Source organism: Pelophylax lessonae (genome assembly GCF_965119305.1).
Source record: "Pelophylax lessonae genome assembly, chromosome: 4".
NCBI classification, from domain to species: Eukaryota; Metazoa; Chordata; class Amphibia; order Anura; family Ranidae; genus Pelophylax; species Pelophylax lessonae.
Window position 1 is genome coordinate 408,941,547 of NC_138771.1, and position 17,532 is coordinate 408,959,078.

Below are 17,532 nucleotides of genomic sequence, written 5' to 3' on the forward strand. Positions count from 1 at the left end.
CCATACCTCAGTTTCAGTGGAATAGCAGTAGAGTATACAACCAACCCCAAAAGAGGGGCGGGGGCGGCGACTGTCGGAGGACTCAGAGAAAGGAATTTTACAGGTAAGATTTTACAAAAATTCAGTTTTCTCTTACGTCCTCCGACAGTCGCCGCCATCTCCATATTCGTCACCAATTGGTCACAGGGATAGGGAGGTAAAAACCTGGAGAGACCACTGCTGCTTCTGCCTCGATCGGTGGCTCAGGAGAAAAGGAAATGCTGACATGCAGGGCGCTCTATGAAAGCCTATGGAAGGCTACAAGAAAATGGCCGCCATCAGTGTAAACATGCGGCCGGAGCGAGTGCAGCCAAAATGGCGCCGTTTGGTGCCGAAACCGCCGCTCCTCCACCTCAGTGAGGTGATTAAAAAAAAACACCATAATGTCGTAAAAACATGGCGGACCGCCTCAGCGGTCGCTGTAATGTGCCCCAAACACGATATGATCATGCCCCACAGCACACAGCCAGTCACACATACACAGGCTGACACAGGCAGTGCAGCACAGCCCCCCCTCCTTGCAGCCCACAGCATGCAGTCAGAGAGATAGGGAATTTAACAGTGTGAACACAGGCAGGGTTACACAGTCCCAGACTGACACCCCCCAAACAGACAGGTCCCCACATAAATACACTTACCTCCTAGATGGCGTGGGGAACCCGCACAGGCAAACAAGCCGCTGCACATGAGGCAGGGAGAGTCGCATCCAGGACGCACAAAATCGGGGTTAAGAAACCGCACAGCGTCCAGTGAGGTAGCCACCCCACCAATCAACCCTGCACCGAACAGGGATGGGTCGTTCACTGTGCCAGGAGCGTTACCTGGCTGAACGCTCGATGGAAGGCCGGGAAGCCACTGACCCACAACCTGCGACCAGGGGGATCAGCTCGAGACCCGGCCCGCACGAATCCTCTTCATCAGAAGAACTAACTAACGCTGACAAAAACAACAGCTAAGTAAAGAGAGAGAAAAAAACTCAAACAAAAATCCAAAAAGAGAAAGGCTGAGACAAAATGCCCCAGCATAGAAACATCCAGCTACTCCTGACAAGCTAGACATTGAAACTGAGGTATGGATACAGGAAGTAGGAGGGTATTGACTGAGGGGACCACCCCCTGGGGGTGGGATGTGTTAAAGCTTTTATATTAACATATTCTGTTGCCTAGCTACTCCTTCGGAGCAAAGTCTAATACCCCATTGTGACGAATATGGAGATGGCGGTGACTGTCGGAGGACGTAAGAGAAATAGTAATTTTTAGCAGGGGTCCCCTCAGAATAGAAAGTATAGATGCACCAATTTATCGGCTGCCGGAAAACATTGTCCGAAAATAGGCAATTTTTTATTAAAATTGTCTGTTTCGGTTTTCGGCCAAGTGCATCCTGAATTTTAGGTTTCGGCACCCGAATTTTAATTTCGGTGCAACACTAATAGCAAGTTATTTCAAGGTTAGGTAATCATAAAAACCCTGACAGCGGGTAGCTGGTGAAGGTCGGATGGCTGGCGGCGAGAAAGTTCCTGTAAACTTAGCAGTAGAAATTAGGGGAGATTGGAGTTCACTGTGGCTCTTGAAATGCAGAAGCAGCAGTAGGAAGATGTTTCCTCAAAGCTGGGTGGAGTCCACTGGACAATCTGCCCAGCAAATGAAGCCAGTACTCAATCTCTCAGTGTTGACCCCTTACATGGTAGAACATTGGAAAGCAGGAATTTTACAGGTGCAGAACAGTCCCAAAATGAGGTAATTCCCAACGCTCAGCCCAATCAGCCATTTCAGAGTCTTGGGAAACAGGTAAGCAATGTGGCAATGGCAGCAGCAAACTTGTTATCAAAAACAGGTCTGGAAATTGCCTGACGCAGAACCCAGTGCCCAACTGTCACTTCAAGGCTAGCCTTACAACGTCCAGTCTAGTATGGTTTGGGTGTGGCACTCTAAAGCTAGGCTTTAGTGCCATGTAGGCACCATCTCAAGCAGCGCTGAAAAGAAGAATTTTGATTGAAGAAAAAAATTAAGAAGAAAATAATGGTAGCAAAAAATTATGTTGGACTTTTCTAAGGAGAGCTGAGAAGAAAATGTCTTGGCTGGCTCACAGATTTTCTGTTTGGCAGTGTCAAATCCTCTTGTAGGCAGCAGTATAACCTGACAGTATATGATGTCCTTAGTATACAAAGACAGTACAGTTTCCTAAATGATCCTAATGCATCTTAACTCTTCCTATGCAGTTTCTCTTTGCACCTTATCCTCTCCCTACAGCATTTTCCAATATACTGACACTATAGCTGCTCTGAAACCCCCTTTTAGGGTCTGGCTGATCCAAAAGTCATCTTATATTGACCCTTTAAACCCTGCTGGTCATGACTTAAAGGCCATGCAGTGCATTATGTTTACAAAAAAATTCCCAGTCTCACAAATTTTGAACTTCACAGTGAACCTTTGGGGGCAGCTGTAAACCTGAAACTCAATCCCTAATCTCTACAGACCTAAAAGCTCATCTGTAACAACAACCCAAGCAAAGTCGGATTTGTATATCTGAGGCCTAACTATATTGTAAAATGTATTAAATACCTTTGAATTTCAGAGCTTTTATCTAAAATCACTTGCAGTTTCCCATACTGACATCCATGCACAGATGCAGATGAATGTTTGTGACCACTATGTACAGAAGCCCGAGCTAGAACAGTAAGGTCACAGACACCTTCTCTCTCATTCATAGTAACATTACAATTGCAGAACATTTGATAGGTGTTACACAGTGGAAGGGGCATGTTTCCCTGAAGCACTCCTCCCGACTAGTGCCTGCATTACCACTCTTTACCCAGACAGCTTGACAGCAGTCAATTCTTTACCAGAAATATAAAACCAGTAAAAGGTAAAGAAGTAACATGAGAATGACGTTTCTGAAAAAAAGGTTAGTCAAGCTGCATTATATATGGTTTTTGAGATGCTAAAGAAACCTGTGCTGAGAAAAATACTGTGGCTGCTATTTCTATAGCTCATTTTTGCAATTCTATAATAAAAAATCCACGCCAAGGATGTGTATAGCTGGCTGCAGCCTACCACCTGTATATAGTCCCGCTAGGGGTATATAACGGAATAGGTAATGAGGGGGAGGTGTGTGGCGCTGCCTGGTGATCCGAGAAACTAAATGTCTGTTAATACAGCATATGATAAATACACAATTATTGTTCAAAGAGATAAAAAATAAAGTGACAGAGTGTATAAGGTGAAATAATCTAAAATTAAGGTGTCATAGTGCAAAAAAATATATAATAGCAACTCTATTGAAAATAAATATATAGTAGTGAACAGCACCTTATATTTATTAAATACTATATAGTTAATGTGACCAATGTGCATACATCAGTGATAAATAATATCACCCACACTAACTCAATAAATTAATAGACTCTCAATCCTCAGGAAAAAAACATATATATAGCAGCAAAAAATATAACTATAAAGTGACTTGTGAAAAGTGACTCAGTGCAAATCCAGGAAACTGTCACAATTCCAGCACAGATTCCAACACATCCACTTTCTAAAACTTTGTGAAAGTGTGCACACACGACCCCAAGATGGCCGCCTAGCAAACCTGCATCACTGATGCCTGATGACGGAAGAACCCGGAGGTAATAAGCGCCTGAGTAGAGTAACAGGGAAAGGAGGAACCTGACCCCTAATTGAATAGGCCTGAATCACTGTCTGTCTGATCCATATGGAAATGGTTGCAGCAGAAGCAGCCAACCCTTTCTGAGGTCCATCCATGAGTACAAATAGTGAGTCTGAACCACATCCAGGGAATGCAAGGCAATTTCCTTAGGATGTTTAGGCCTGGGACATAGGAAAGGCAACACAATGTCTTCAAATGTAAATCAGAGACAACCTTTGGAAGAAACAATGGACAGGGATGAAGAACCACCTTATCTCTGTGAACCACCAGGTAAGGTGAATGACAAGACAGCGCCGCCAGCTCCGAAACCTGCTGGTGGCACTGTAGCTCCTAGATCCATAGGCTGATGCTGGTCGCAGGAAGTGTATTTAAACCATGTGCATGCTCTTCCTCACTGCCTTGGTGTTGTCTTCATGTGCTCCTGACCTGCGGTCCTGTGTCCCTGCATCCTGATCCTGGACTCTGATCCTGACCCTGCAGCCTGATTCCTTCCTACCTGCTTACTCCGTCTCCTGTTACCCTCTCCCTGTTCTGTCTTGTTCCCAGCTCCCTCCGCTTGATCTTCCATGTATGACCCCGGCTCTGTTATGATTACGATTCGTTTATCCTGTTTTCTGTATATATTTGGTTTGAGCAGTTGTTCCCTGTGTGTCACTATTGTTTGGTTATCTGGTTTGATTTACACAGTTGTAGTTTTCTGGAGGTGTGTTTACATTTCTGATATTCACTTATTTTTAAATAAATTATATTCTTTTACACTATATTTGTGCCTGATATTCTCTGTGGCAGTTCACACATTTCTGGTCACACCTGTGGCTGACAAATAGCCACCAAAATGTCTCTTTCTGGGACAATGTAAGCAGGGGAACCTCCTGAATATTTTCAAAGGGAGGTTTCAGAAGAATTTACAACACCAAACTGAGGTCCCACGGCGGCAATGGAGTCTGTACTGGAGGAGCCAAGTGTCGAACTCCCTGGATAAAGATATGTCTTGGAAGTACGATGGTAGATCTTCCTAGAGGCAGATTTTCTAGCCTTTAACAGCGTAGGAATCACTGTTTCAGACAAACCTCTATCCTTCAGCACCTGGCTTTCAAGGAAGTCTCCAAGGAGCATCGGCAAACAGCCATACCAGATTGGCGTACCAAGACCTGCGAGGCCAGTCTGAAGCCACTAGAATGACCGGAATCCCTTCTGCCTCGATCCTGCACATGAGTCTTGGCAGAAGTTTTAGAGGGGGGGGGAGGCGTAAATCAGAAGATACTGACTCCAAGAAGCCACTAATGTGTCTGTGTCGTCGGCTAGAGGATCCTGAGACCTTTCCACAAACCTCTGTACCTTCCTTGGAATGTGTACAGCAGAGAGAGCTGGAACAAATCGGTCTGCCCACCTTAGAATGCCGCTACTTCCCCAGCCACCAGGACACTTCTTGTGCCCTCTTGGTGATTGACATAGACCACGGCCTAGGCATTGTCAAATTGCATTCATACTGGACACCCCTGAAGACGAATTGTCCAATGCTCCAGACAAAGTCTGATCACTCTGAGTTCCAGTTGATTAATTGTCAGTCTGGACTCTTGCAAAGTCCAGACCCCCTGAGCACAATCTGTGCCTAAGACACCTCCCCACCCGGACAGGCTGGCATTCATGGTGACAACCGTCCAGTACAGGGGGAGAAAGTATCTTCCCTGTCGAAGTCATGGAGAACGAAGCCACCTCTACAGACCGTGGATTCTTATCCCATTTCACCACAATCTCTTTTTGCAGAGATCTCATGTGGAACTGTGCAAATGGAACCGCCTCGAAGGTAAACACCATCAGGTCCAGCACCCGCATGTAAGCCCGGAGGGATGGTCGTCTGCTGGACAACAGAAGCTGAATTGCCTCCTGCAATGTCTGCAGTTTTTCCAGAGAAAGAAACACTCTGGTTAAGGCCGAGTCCAGAGTCAGACCTAGATAGTCCAGTTTTGTGGACGGAACCAGAGCAGACTTCTGAAAGTTCAGAATCCACCCAAACTCCCTCAGAGTTCGCAGAGTAATCTCCAAGTTGTCCATCAGAGCAGTCAAAGACTCCGCTTACAGAAGAAGATCGCCCAGGCACCCCAGTACCGAGCAACAATGCTAGCACCGGGGCCAAAACTTTTGTGAAGACCCGAGGAGCGGAGGCGAGACCAAAGAGTAACGCCACAAACTGATAATGCTCCTCGCCCATGGCAAAGCGGAGAAAGCTATGGTGACTGGCACATATTGGAATGTGAAAGTAGGCACCCTTGATGTTAACAGAAGCGAGAAAATCCCCCTGATGTAGGAACGCCACTACAGTGCGAATAGACTACATTCGGTACAAAGCAGTTTAGCGCCTTGAGGTCCAGAAATGGACGTACCTTGCCTTCTTTCCTGGGAACTGGAGGTTTGAGTAAAACCACTAAAAACGTTCTGAAAAATCACCCCTTGAAGTAACAACTCTTGCACTGTCCAAAAGAGACCCCATAAGCGATCTGGGGACAAGTGCAGGTTGGAAGGAAGAACCTTTCCAGAGGATAAGACATAAACTCGATCTTGTAGCCAGACCGAAATACTTAGTGGACCCACTTGTCCTGTATCAAGGAGGTCCACGGATCCGGAAACCAGCAAAGACTTCCCCACACCCCAGATATGGGTAAAGGGAGCCTTGTCCGCAGGTCTGGAAGAGCCTGCTAGGGGCCTGCCAAATTAGGTCCTCTTGGAACTTTGGTGAAAGCCCTGAGGGGCTTTGATCTCTTAAATACCCTGAGGGACGAAAAGGCCTCTTATAAGCCGAGAACAATGGCCCAGTCTACGTCGGGGCTCCTTGCCCTTGGTAGCGTGTGAAAGAAGAGTACTCTTCCCCCCTGTAAGACCCTTAATGATGTCATCCAAGGAAAATCCAAACAGGCGGTCCCCTGCAAGGGGGAGATCAGATAAGCCCACTCGGTCAGAGTTTGCGACACCCGGCAATAGTAAATACGAGCCTAAGTGCCCAAGCAGCCATAGTGAACATATAGCGGGCCAGAGCCTCTGCCCTCCTATCAGCCAGATCTTTAAATGCCAGGGAACTCCTCAACCAGAATTAAGATAGCTTTATTTAACCTGGAAACCGGCGAGTCCACTAAAAGGGGAACGCCCTCGCTGCTTTGGAGGAACTTTGGGTGCCAAAAGGGACCTGCACCTCCTACACAGCATCAGCCAAATCCTCAATTTTTAAAATTTCATGCAATGACACAATCAGTGCATCCACCAGTGCCTTCTCATGCGCAGCTAGAGGAGCAGAGGAATCCTCCTCACTATCTGAACTCTCAGGGTGATTGGACACAAACAGTAGAGTGACTTGCGTCCGCAGTGGCCGAAAGCAGATTCAGGATCTGATGAGACAGGGGAGGATGGGGGGCACTATATATTTAGCTTACCCGGAACACATAACAATCAGGGGAGGGTCGCCCACGAATGGACCACCTACAGGATCCTGCAAAAAAAACAAGGGGGGTCGCCCTCCGAGCCCCTCCACAGAGGCCCGCATAATAGGAAATAGCCCCCTAAAAGGGAGACGTCCACTATGACGCGGACGCGCAGGCAGGGTACCCTGATGGTCCTGCAGCTCTAAAAAGGGGCAGGTTCCCTACACAATAATGGCGGCATGGCTGCCATAAAAAAATAAACCGGCCCCACAGCGCCACCCCTTCCAAGGGAGGTGCCAAGCTGGCCGCATGGCCTAGAAAGCCGCGGCCTAAATTTTTGTGGAGGCCCAGCCGCAAGTGCCCGGATTCCAGCCAGGCAGACACCCATAAGTAGAACAAGGGCTTCAGCTAATCTCACTAGGGCCACCTCCCAACGCAGGCACCCAACTCGGCTGCATGACCTAGTAGGCCGCAAGCGGTGGCCTAGTATATTGCAAGCCGTGGCCTAAATTATCATGGACGCCCAGCTGCTTGGGCGCGAGCCCCAGTGGAGCTGACCACCTAGGGGCAGTAGAGGGGGGGGGCGATGCCCAAACAGAGGGTGGGGCTGCCCCACATAGCTCCCGACCAGTGGGCCGCAAAGCCGTGGAAGACCCACAGTGACCACCGAAATTTTAGAGGGGCTGGGGAGAAGGAGGAGAACCCGGGGATCCCACCGTCCAAGGGAGGGGCCCACGTCCACCCCAAAACCCTCCAAGGGTAGAAGGGGAACAGCTACTTACTATACCAGGAACAGGGTGGGCACTGCTCCTGACAGACCGCCGCTCCATCGAGATTGGGGGCTGTCGGCCAGGAGGAACGCTGGGACTCATGCCGAGGCAAGGTCGTATGCGCCCTCGCGAGACATTTAACTCACAGGCCAGCCCCCTGTCCAGTGGGGCTATGTCACGGCCGACCTAGCGTGGAGCTGAGGCCTGCGTTTGCTCGCTGGCCAGACTGAGGGAACCCTCTGGATCTTGTGAAAAAATATCCAGTCCGTTGTCCAGTCCGGCAGTTGATTATAGATTCTCACAGGAACGAAAAACTAAGATAGGAAAAAATTCAATTTAAAAAGGAAAACATTGCAAGGGACCGAAGATCCCAGCAAGTAACGTGGTCCTTACTAGGCAGAAAAAAATGGAGTGCCTATAGTTGAGAGTGGGTGTAAACCCCCTGGAACTGCCCATAGGGGTAGTCAAGCTTTTTCCTGCCTAGTGTCCTACTCCTGTAGGAGGCAGTATAACCCAATGGTTAAGAAGAATCAGGAGCTGTGTCCGTCAATGAACGAAAGAGAAAGCAATTTTACTCACCCAATCCTCTGCTCCTCCAAGTACATTACATGGCCCATTCTCCTGTATTGGACATGAGGATGCACAAGCCAAAGCACAGGGGAGTAGAGGACAGCGCTGACTGCTAGAAATGTGGAGGATGAGGTAAGTAAAAACTGCTTTACCAAGTCCCCTAGACCTAGACGAGCAATGATAGCGATTGACAAATACCTCAACGGTCATCTTAGCATAGAATGAAAACTATTCAGTCACAAGGAATGTAAGAGGACACGAGGCCATACAATGCGATTAGAAGAGAAGCGATTTAACCTCAGGCTACGCAAGGGATTTTTTACAGTAAGGGCAATAAGATTGTGGACCTTTCTTCCAACTAACTGCAGGGAGTATGGCTACTTTTAAAAGACTCTTGGACATACATCTCCAAGATCAAAACATTCAGGGGTATGGGAAATGAATACGTCCACACACACCTACACAGGTTGAACTGGATGGACTGTTGTCTTTATTCAACCTCAACTACTATGTAACTATGTAATTAAACCTTGCAGTTCATGTTGTCCTAAACATACTGCCTGCAATACTCACCAGTCAGATACTCCAGCACAGCAGCCATATACACAGGAGCCCCAACTCCAATCCTGTATTTTGGATGACCTTTCTTTATATACCGCAGCATTCTTCCCACTGGGAATATAACCCCAGCCTTTGCAGACCTTGAGGTCTTTGTGGTCTTCTTTTTCCCACCTCTGCTCGACATCCTGGTGTTATCACACTATAGTTGCTTTAAAAAAAAAAAAAAACATATGAGTGCTCTCCTAAATTAAAGTAAAACACATCTATAGCAAATAAAAAAGTGTACAGAAACAGAAGAAATTGATTTATCCCTTCCAAAAACATTTGTTACTACTAAAAACAGGTTCTATTTGGTTTTAAAGAACAACATAATGTCAATGCGTACTAATAACGGTCTACTGCAGTTGTAATAGATATCAGTTTTGCCTGCCAATTATTGAAATTCAATTTGTACAAAGTACGCATAAAGCAATTTGATGATATATGCAACAAGGGCATTTGCCATAGGTCTACCAGTAAATGGAACCAGCAGGACATAGATCAACTCTTTGGTCCTCTTCGACAGTGGTTCTCAACCTTAATGAGACCAAGGCCCTGTAAATTATTTTAAAACCTTCCATGCCCCAACAGTAAAAAAAACAAATATAAAAATATACACTGAACAAAATTATAAAAACACAACACTTTTGTTTTTGCCCCCATTTTTCATGGGCTGAACTCAAAGATCTAAGACTTTTTCTATGTACACAAAAGGCCCATTTCTCTCAAATATTGTTCACAAATCTGGCTAAATCAGTGTTAGGCCCCTTTCACACAGGCGGACCGTTCAGATCCGCCTGTCCGTTTTTTTGGCGGATCTGAACGGTCTCCCCATGCATTCCTATTGGGCATTGGATGGCAGCGGAGACACATCCGCTGACATCCGACCTGATCCGATCTGTCAAATCTGGACGGATGGAAACCCTATTTTCCATCCGTCCAGCGGATGGGATGGGATCGGATGAGAACGGACCGACGGTCCGTTCCCATCGGATCCCCCCATAGAGATGCATGGGGAACTGACAGCTGTGTCTCCGCACACAGCGCGGAGACACAGCTGTCATCTTTCTGCTCAGCGGGGGATCGGCGGCTTGATCCCCCGCTGAGAAAAACTGAGTCCGTTTGACGGACATAATGTGTGAAAGAGCCCTAAGTGAGTACTTCTCCTTTGACGAGATAATCCATCCACCCCACAGGTGTGGCATATCAAGATGCTGATTAGACAGCATGATTATTGCACAGGTGTGCCTTAAGCCCCGTACACACGCAACGATTATCGGCCGACCGATCGTCCGTCTTTTGTCCAGAGTTGTGTTTTGTTGGTTGGAATGTGCCTAGACTGCACACGAATTTTCTCGCCCAACAAAAATCTGCTTCTGAAGTGATGTCATGTATTGGTTTGCTTTCTTTGTGTTGTCTTGCTCATAAGATTTTTCCCTGTCGAAATCTGTACTGACTACATGAAAATCGGCCGTGTTTTGACGGCCAACAAAAATTTTATAGTCTGCACACCAGATTTTTTTCGGCCGAAAAGTCGGAGTTGGTTGTCGGAAGCATCATACTAACAAGCCGAAAATCGGCCGATCGGACGTTGGATGAAAATTCCCTGCCAATTTTTGATGCGTGTGTGCGGGGCTTTAGACTGGCCACAATAAAAGGCCAGTTTTTGATATAGGCGATTCATCCTTTGGACTGTTGGCAGATTCTTCAGTGATCCATCAAACAAGAGTTATAATGGCTCCCACTGAGGGTGGAACCATACGACTATCCAGAGTGACGTCAGTACGCTGCCTGATTCCAGAATCACAGTAATCATGGGGATACCAACATGCAGTGAGAGACAGCGTGCAGACCTACTAATCTTACTAATGCTGGCTTTTACATTTTTTTAAGTGTGAATTCAAAGGGGGAGGTTTTATTACAAACTTAGAGAAAGAAAGATTATATATTTGCAAAATCTTATAATGGAAATGAAGAAAAATGTGTTTTCTTTCAAGATTTTTGGCCTCTTTTTTTTTATTTAGCAAAAAAAAAAAAAAAAAAAGAATGGCGAATAAATACTACCAAAAGAAAACTCTATTTGTGTGAAATAAATTATAGAAATTTCATATGGGTACAGTGTTGCATGACCGTACAATTGCCATTCAAATTGCAACAGCGCTGAAACCTAAAAATTGGCCTTGGCAGGAAGGGGGTAAAAGCAGCAGGTACTGAAGTGGTTAAATAGACATAACAACAAAAAAAAGAACACAATGAAAAAAGACAAATAGCTGCCCCTTAGTAGGAGAATAGCCACTGAATCAGTGGTGTCAGCAAATTAGTTGCCCCCATTGGAAAAGCCGCCTTCTAACTCAATGGTGTCAGTAGAGTGTGGCCACTAGAGGGAAAATAGCTTGCAAATCATTGGTGTCAGTGGGTTAGTTGCTCCCCAGTGGAAGAATAGCCAACTAAAACATTGATGTCAGTGGGGCTCTGTAAGAGAATAGCTGGAAAATTACTTCACCAGTAGCAGAATAGCTGACAAATTATTAGAGCCGGTTCACACTGGGGCGACTTGTCAGGCGACCTGGTCGCCTGCCATAGATTAGCACAGGACCCGTTCTAATAGGAGCGACACAAGTCGCTCCGGCTTAGAAAAAGGGTCCTGTACTACTTTGGGGCGACCTGGAGCGACCTGCATTGACTTCAATTAAATGAAGTCCGTGCATGTCGCTCCGAGGTCGCGGTGCGCGTTGTGCACCGCGACTTCACAGGTTGCCCCGGCAAGTCGGGTCGCCCCTATGTGAACCGGCTCTTAATGTCAGAGGGGTTGTGGTAACTAGTGTTTGAATAGCACCACAAATCACTGGTGTATGTGAGTTTCTTGGCCTCAGGGGAGAACAGTGCTGGCAGGATCAGCCATGTTTTTTAGGTAATACGGGGTGCCAAATTACACAGCACAAGCACTGTGCTGCATTACATGCTTTAAAGGAACAGAATAACGGAATTTTTGTAAAATCTTACCTGTAAAATTCCTTTCTCTGAGTCCTCCGACAGTCGCCGCCATCTTCATATTCGTCACAATGGGGTATTAGACTTTGCTCCGTAGGAGTAGCTAGGCAACAGAATATGTCAGTATTAAAGCTTTTAACATATCCCCACCCCAGGGGGTGGTCCCCTCAGTCTATACCCTCCTGCTTCCTGTTTCCTGCTTCAGTTTCAGTGGAATAGCAGTAGAGTACCTAAACCCCAAAAGAGGGGCGGGGGCGGCGACTGTCGGAGGACTCAGAGAAAGGAATTTTACAGGTAAGATTTTACAAAAATTCCGTTTTCTCTTACGTCCTCCGACAGTCGCCGCCATCTTCATATTCGTCACAATGGGGACGTCCCAAAGCAGTGCAAACATGAGGGGTGGGAAACGCAGCCGCGCCTAAAGGCAACGCAGTCTCCACATCAAGAAAGTAACCTTACCAAAGGAAGGAAACCAGCTGGGCAACACGAGAAAAAATTTGCTCAACGGGAGCAATAACCCAGGAAAAAAACAAATAACCCAGGGATACAAAGAAATCCCAAACAGCCCAAAGGACCAAAACCAGGGACCCTAAGGGACCGCCGCACTAAGAACCTTGCGGCCAAAGGAAGCATCTGCCGATGCTTGAACATCCACTCTGCGGAACAGAGTGAAGGTGTGCACGGTCGACCAAGTCGCCGCCCCACACACCTGGGCCACAGAAGCCCCATGACGACAGGCCCAAGACGTACTCAGAGATCTGGTAGAGTGCGCCCTCACAGGCATAAGGGAAACTTTTCCCCGCAAAGCATAGGCCTGTTCAACGGCCTGTCTGAACCAATTGGCGACGGCAGAAGCCGACGCCGCCACACCCTTCCGAGGACCCCCGGAAGGACAAACAAAGAATCCGACTTGTGAAAAGATTCAGACGATTTTAGGTAAACCCCAATCGCCATGAACAGCATCCAAGGAGTGCAACACCACCTCCTCCGAATGTTTAGACTTCGCGCAAGGCGAAGGCAAGACAATGTCCTCATTGAGGTGAAATTCCGAAACCCTCTTCGGAAAAAAAGAAGGGTTAGGTCGCGAGACCACCTTAACCAAGTGATTGACCAGATACGGACAATGGCAGGACAGGCTGCCAGCTCCGACACTCTGCGAGCCGAATTGATCGCCACCAAAAAAGGTGACCTTCTAGGACAACATAGACAACGAGATCTACCCGATCCGTTCAAAAAAGAACCATGTTGTAACACGGACAGAACAAGATTCCAGTCCCAAGGAGGCAGAGGCACCCTCCTAGGAGGGACCAGATGCCCCCGAACAATGCCAATCAAGGAGATAGATGCCACCGGACGTTGAAAAAAGAACGGCCATCGCAGGCACCTGACCCTTGATCATAGCCAGCGCCAAACGCTGTCAACACCCTTTCGAAGGAAGGACAACACCCCAGACACCGACCACGGGCGAGGTGAAGACCCCCTGAACTCACACCAGGCAAAATAGGCCTCCTAAATACGGTAAAAGACCTACCCCGAGGAAAAATTCCTCGCGTCGATTAAAGTGTGAATGACCTCAGGGGAGAGACCCCTATCCCTCAGGGCCTCGGTTTCAACAGCCAGGCCGGCAAGGCCAGCGACTGCAAGGCAGGATGAAATATCAGCCCTTGAGACCAGAGATCTTCCCGAAGAGGCAGACGCCACGGGGCGTCGACCGCCAAATGCACGAGGTCTGCGTACCAGGACCGGCGAGGCCAGTCCGGTGTCACAAGAATCACCGTGTTTTGGTTCCGAGACCAACCTGCGAAGGAACCTGGGCAGCAATTGAAACGGTGGAAACGCATACATCAGTCGGTACTGATGCCACGGAGCTACCAACGCGTCTGACGCGTCTGCCCGAGGATCGCGTGGCCTTGCCACGAAACTGTACACCTTGCTGTACAGACGAGACGCGAACAGGTCCACCTCCGGAAGACCCCACGTCGCGCACAACATCTGGAGAACACCCGGACGGAGGGGCCATTCCCCCTGGTCCAGGGACTGGCGGCATCAGATAATCCGCCCGCCAGTTCTCCAACCCCTGGAATGTGAACCGCCGATATCGCCGGGACATGCGTCTCGGCCCAAGACAGAATGTCGGCCACTTCCCGAGCCACCCGGGCCCTCTTGGTGTCCCCTTGGCGAATGACGTAAGCCACCGCCGTGGCAATGTCCGTCTGCACCCGAACCGGACAGCCCTGCAGTCTGTCCGGCCAACGTTGAAGGCAGAGAATCATCGCACGCAATTCCAGAATGCTGACCGGAAGGGAGGATTCCCCCTCCGACCAAGTTCCCTGGGCGGACAGAACGCCCAGAACACCACCCCAGCCCGACAGGCTGGCATCCGTGGTGACCACCGTCCATGAGAGAGGACGAAAAGACTTGCCCCGACACCGGCGGGGACAGGAGCCACCACAGAAGAACCCTTCTGGTGCGATGGCCCAACGAAATCCGGATCCAGAGATCGCGGTCGCCTCGAAAGCCGAGACCATCAATCCCAGACATTTCATGCACGTCCGAGTGGACGTGAAGAGTCCTGAGTTTGTCGCCCGGTAGGAAGACCTTCGCCTGGACAGAGTCCAGAACCATTCCCAGGTAAGGGAGACGAACCGATGGGCACAGTGCTGACTTTGGAAAAGTTATCGTCCAACCAAACTCCTGCAGAGACTGCATCGTAACGGACAGAGCCTTCTCCAGACCCTGGCCGGTCGCAGACCGAACCAGAATATCGTCCAGATACCCTAGGACAGAGACGCCCTGGGCTCTCAACAAAGCCAAAACCGGTGCCCGCACCTTGGTGAACACCCGTGGAGCCGAGGCGAGACCAAAGAGCAATGCCACAAATCGGTAGCGATCCTCCGCTATGGCGAATCGAAGGTACCTCTGGTGACCCTCGAAATTCGGGATGTGAAGATACGCATCCTTCAAGTCGATGGAAGCCATGAACTCCCCCGGAACCAGGGCAGCCACCACCGACCGCAGAGATTCCATGCGGAACTTGCGCACCCGCACAAAGCGGTTCAGCGCCTTTAAGTCCAGAATCGGATGTACCTTGCCCGCCTTCCCGGGCACGGTGAACAGATTGGAATAGAACCCCCGAAACCTGTCCCGATGAGGCACCGGGACCACCACTCCCTGAGCCCTCAGGTCCTGCACCGCTAGATGCAGATCCCGCAAACGCTCCGGGGACAGTAGATTTGAGGGAAAAAATCTGCGCTCCGGCCTATAGAGAAACTCGATCTCGTAGCCAGATCGAATGATTTCCTGAACCCACCTGTCCCGAACCCGGAACAGCCATGGCTGAAGGAAACCGAGCAAGCGTCCCCCCACCCCAGAGTCGGGTGAGGGCGCCCCTTCAGGCCGCACTGTTGTGGGCCGCTGAACCGGACTTTTGCTTACCAGTCCACGGCTTCTTACCAGGAGCTGTCTTAGCCTTGTGGGATTAGGGTAAGAGCGTTCTCTTACCACCCGCGATCCCCCTAATTAACGTATCTAGGGACTCACCAAAAAAGGCGAGAACCATCATAGGGCAGATTAGCCAAGGTCTTACGCGAAGATTGGTCCACCGACCAACACTTCAACCAAACCAAAACGGCGAGACAATACCGCCACACCATGTACACGTGCAGCCAACGGAACCATATCCAGGTCCGCATCACACAAATACATGACACCCTGGTGGATTTGATCCACCATATCCAAAGTCGCCTGGAGGGCAGAATCAGCCACCAGGACGCGATTAAGCACCTGCGTCCAGCTCGCGACAGCCTGGGCCGCCATAAGTGAAGCAAATAAAGCTTTCAGCATAGAACCCATAATAGAATAGGCATGACGGGCAAGGGACTCCGTCCGTTTGTCCGTGGCATCCCGGAACACCGGGATACCCTCAGCAGGAATCGCAGTGGGCTTATTCAGAACCGCTATCGCGTGATCCACCGGAGGTGGGACACACCAACGCTCATCAGTAGCGGGCGTAAAAGGATAGCGCAGCTTAAACCTACTTGGTATAGCAAAAGGCTTGCGTATATTACGCCAATGTTCCTTTACAGCGCATTGAAAATCATCAGTGCAGGGAAATACCTGCGATGTTTTGCGTCTTTTCTGCGTCCCATAAGCCGCCAAGGCAGCAGGAGGACAAGGTTCATCCTGTAAACGCAGTGTTTGCTTGATAGAAGCAACCAATTCATCCATGAGTGCAAGCTCTTCAGACGAGCCAGGGGGAGGAATATCAACCCCCTCAACCTCAGCCTCCATTTCTGACCCTACAAGGTCCAGGGAGGAACGGGACCCCGACAAGGAGACCCCAGCAACAGCAGCCCCAGCACCAACACCCTCTGAATCAGAGGAAATTGAAAACTCTGGGCCTTTTTGAGGATTGAGCAGCCATCAGCAATTGCACCTGAGTCGCAAGGCTAGCCACAATCGCAGCCAAATCCCCCCCCCCCCCCCCGAGGGGGAAAACCGCAGTCCCCTGGCTTCCCACCAATGTGACAGGAAATTTGCTTTCCTGAGAATCCATGCCCCAAAATGAGTAAAATAAAATGGGTGACCGCCCCTTTAAATAAGGCGCTGCGAACGTAGCCCACCGCCACACAAGCACACCCACACCAGGGACCCCCACAGGGAGAAGTTATACTCAGGCAAGGATACAGAGAATAGAGGGGAAAAAACCTGGAGAGACCGCTGCTGCTGGCCAGATCGGTGCTCCTGCAGAAAAGGAATTGCTGATATTCAGGGCGCTCCATTAAAGCCTATTGGAGGCTACAAGAAAATGGCCGCCATGCATGTGTACCATGCGGCCGGATTGAGGACAGCCAAAATGGCGCCGTTTGGCGCCGAAACCGCCGCTCCCCCACCTCATGAAGGTGGAATAAAAATACACCACATAGTTATAAAGAACATGGTGGACCGCCGCAGCGGCGCTGTAATGTGCCCCAAACATGATAGCATCAAGTTCCACAGCACACAGCCGTTCACACACTCAGACTGACACAGAAGTGCAGCACAGCCCCCCCTCCTTGCAGCCCACAGCATGCAGTGTGAGAGATAGGGAAACATCAATAGTGTGAACACAGGGCAAGGTAACACAGTCCCAGACTGACACCCCCCAGACAGACAGGTCCCCACATGAATACACTTACCTCTTACATGGCGTGGGGGACCCGCACAGGCGAACAAGACGCTGTACATGAGACAGGGAGAGTCGCATCCAGGACGCAGCAGAAGGTGGGTTGAGAAACCGCACAGCGTCCAGTGAGGTAGCCACCTCACCCTAGCAACCCTGCACGGAACAGGGATGGGTCGTTCAGAAAACTCAGGAGCGGTACCTGACTGAACGCTCGATGGCGGGCTGAGAAGCCACTGACCCACAACCTGCGACCAGGGGAGTCAGCCCGAGACGCAGCCCGCATTATCCTCTTCTCCTGAAGATCTAACTATTGCTGGTA

General features: G+C 49.2%; 1 protein-coding gene across 4 annotated transcripts in view; it reads right to left on the bottom strand.

The window, feature by feature from the left end:
- The window catches only part of MACROH2A1 (macroH2A.1 histone), a 183,189-nt gene that overhangs the window by 132,740 nt on the left and 32,917 nt on the right, over positions 1-17,532 (bottom strand). For all 4 annotated transcript variants that reach the window (XM_082257167.1, XM_082257165.1, XM_082257166.1 and 1 more), the window contains exon 2: positions 9,032-9,227. In XM_082257167.1, coding sequence (XP_082113293.1) covers positions 9,032-9,203 — 172 coding nt within the window. In that variant the 5' untranslated portion in view covers positions 9,204-9,227. The remainder of the gene's footprint in view (positions 1-9,031; positions 9,228-17,532) is intronic.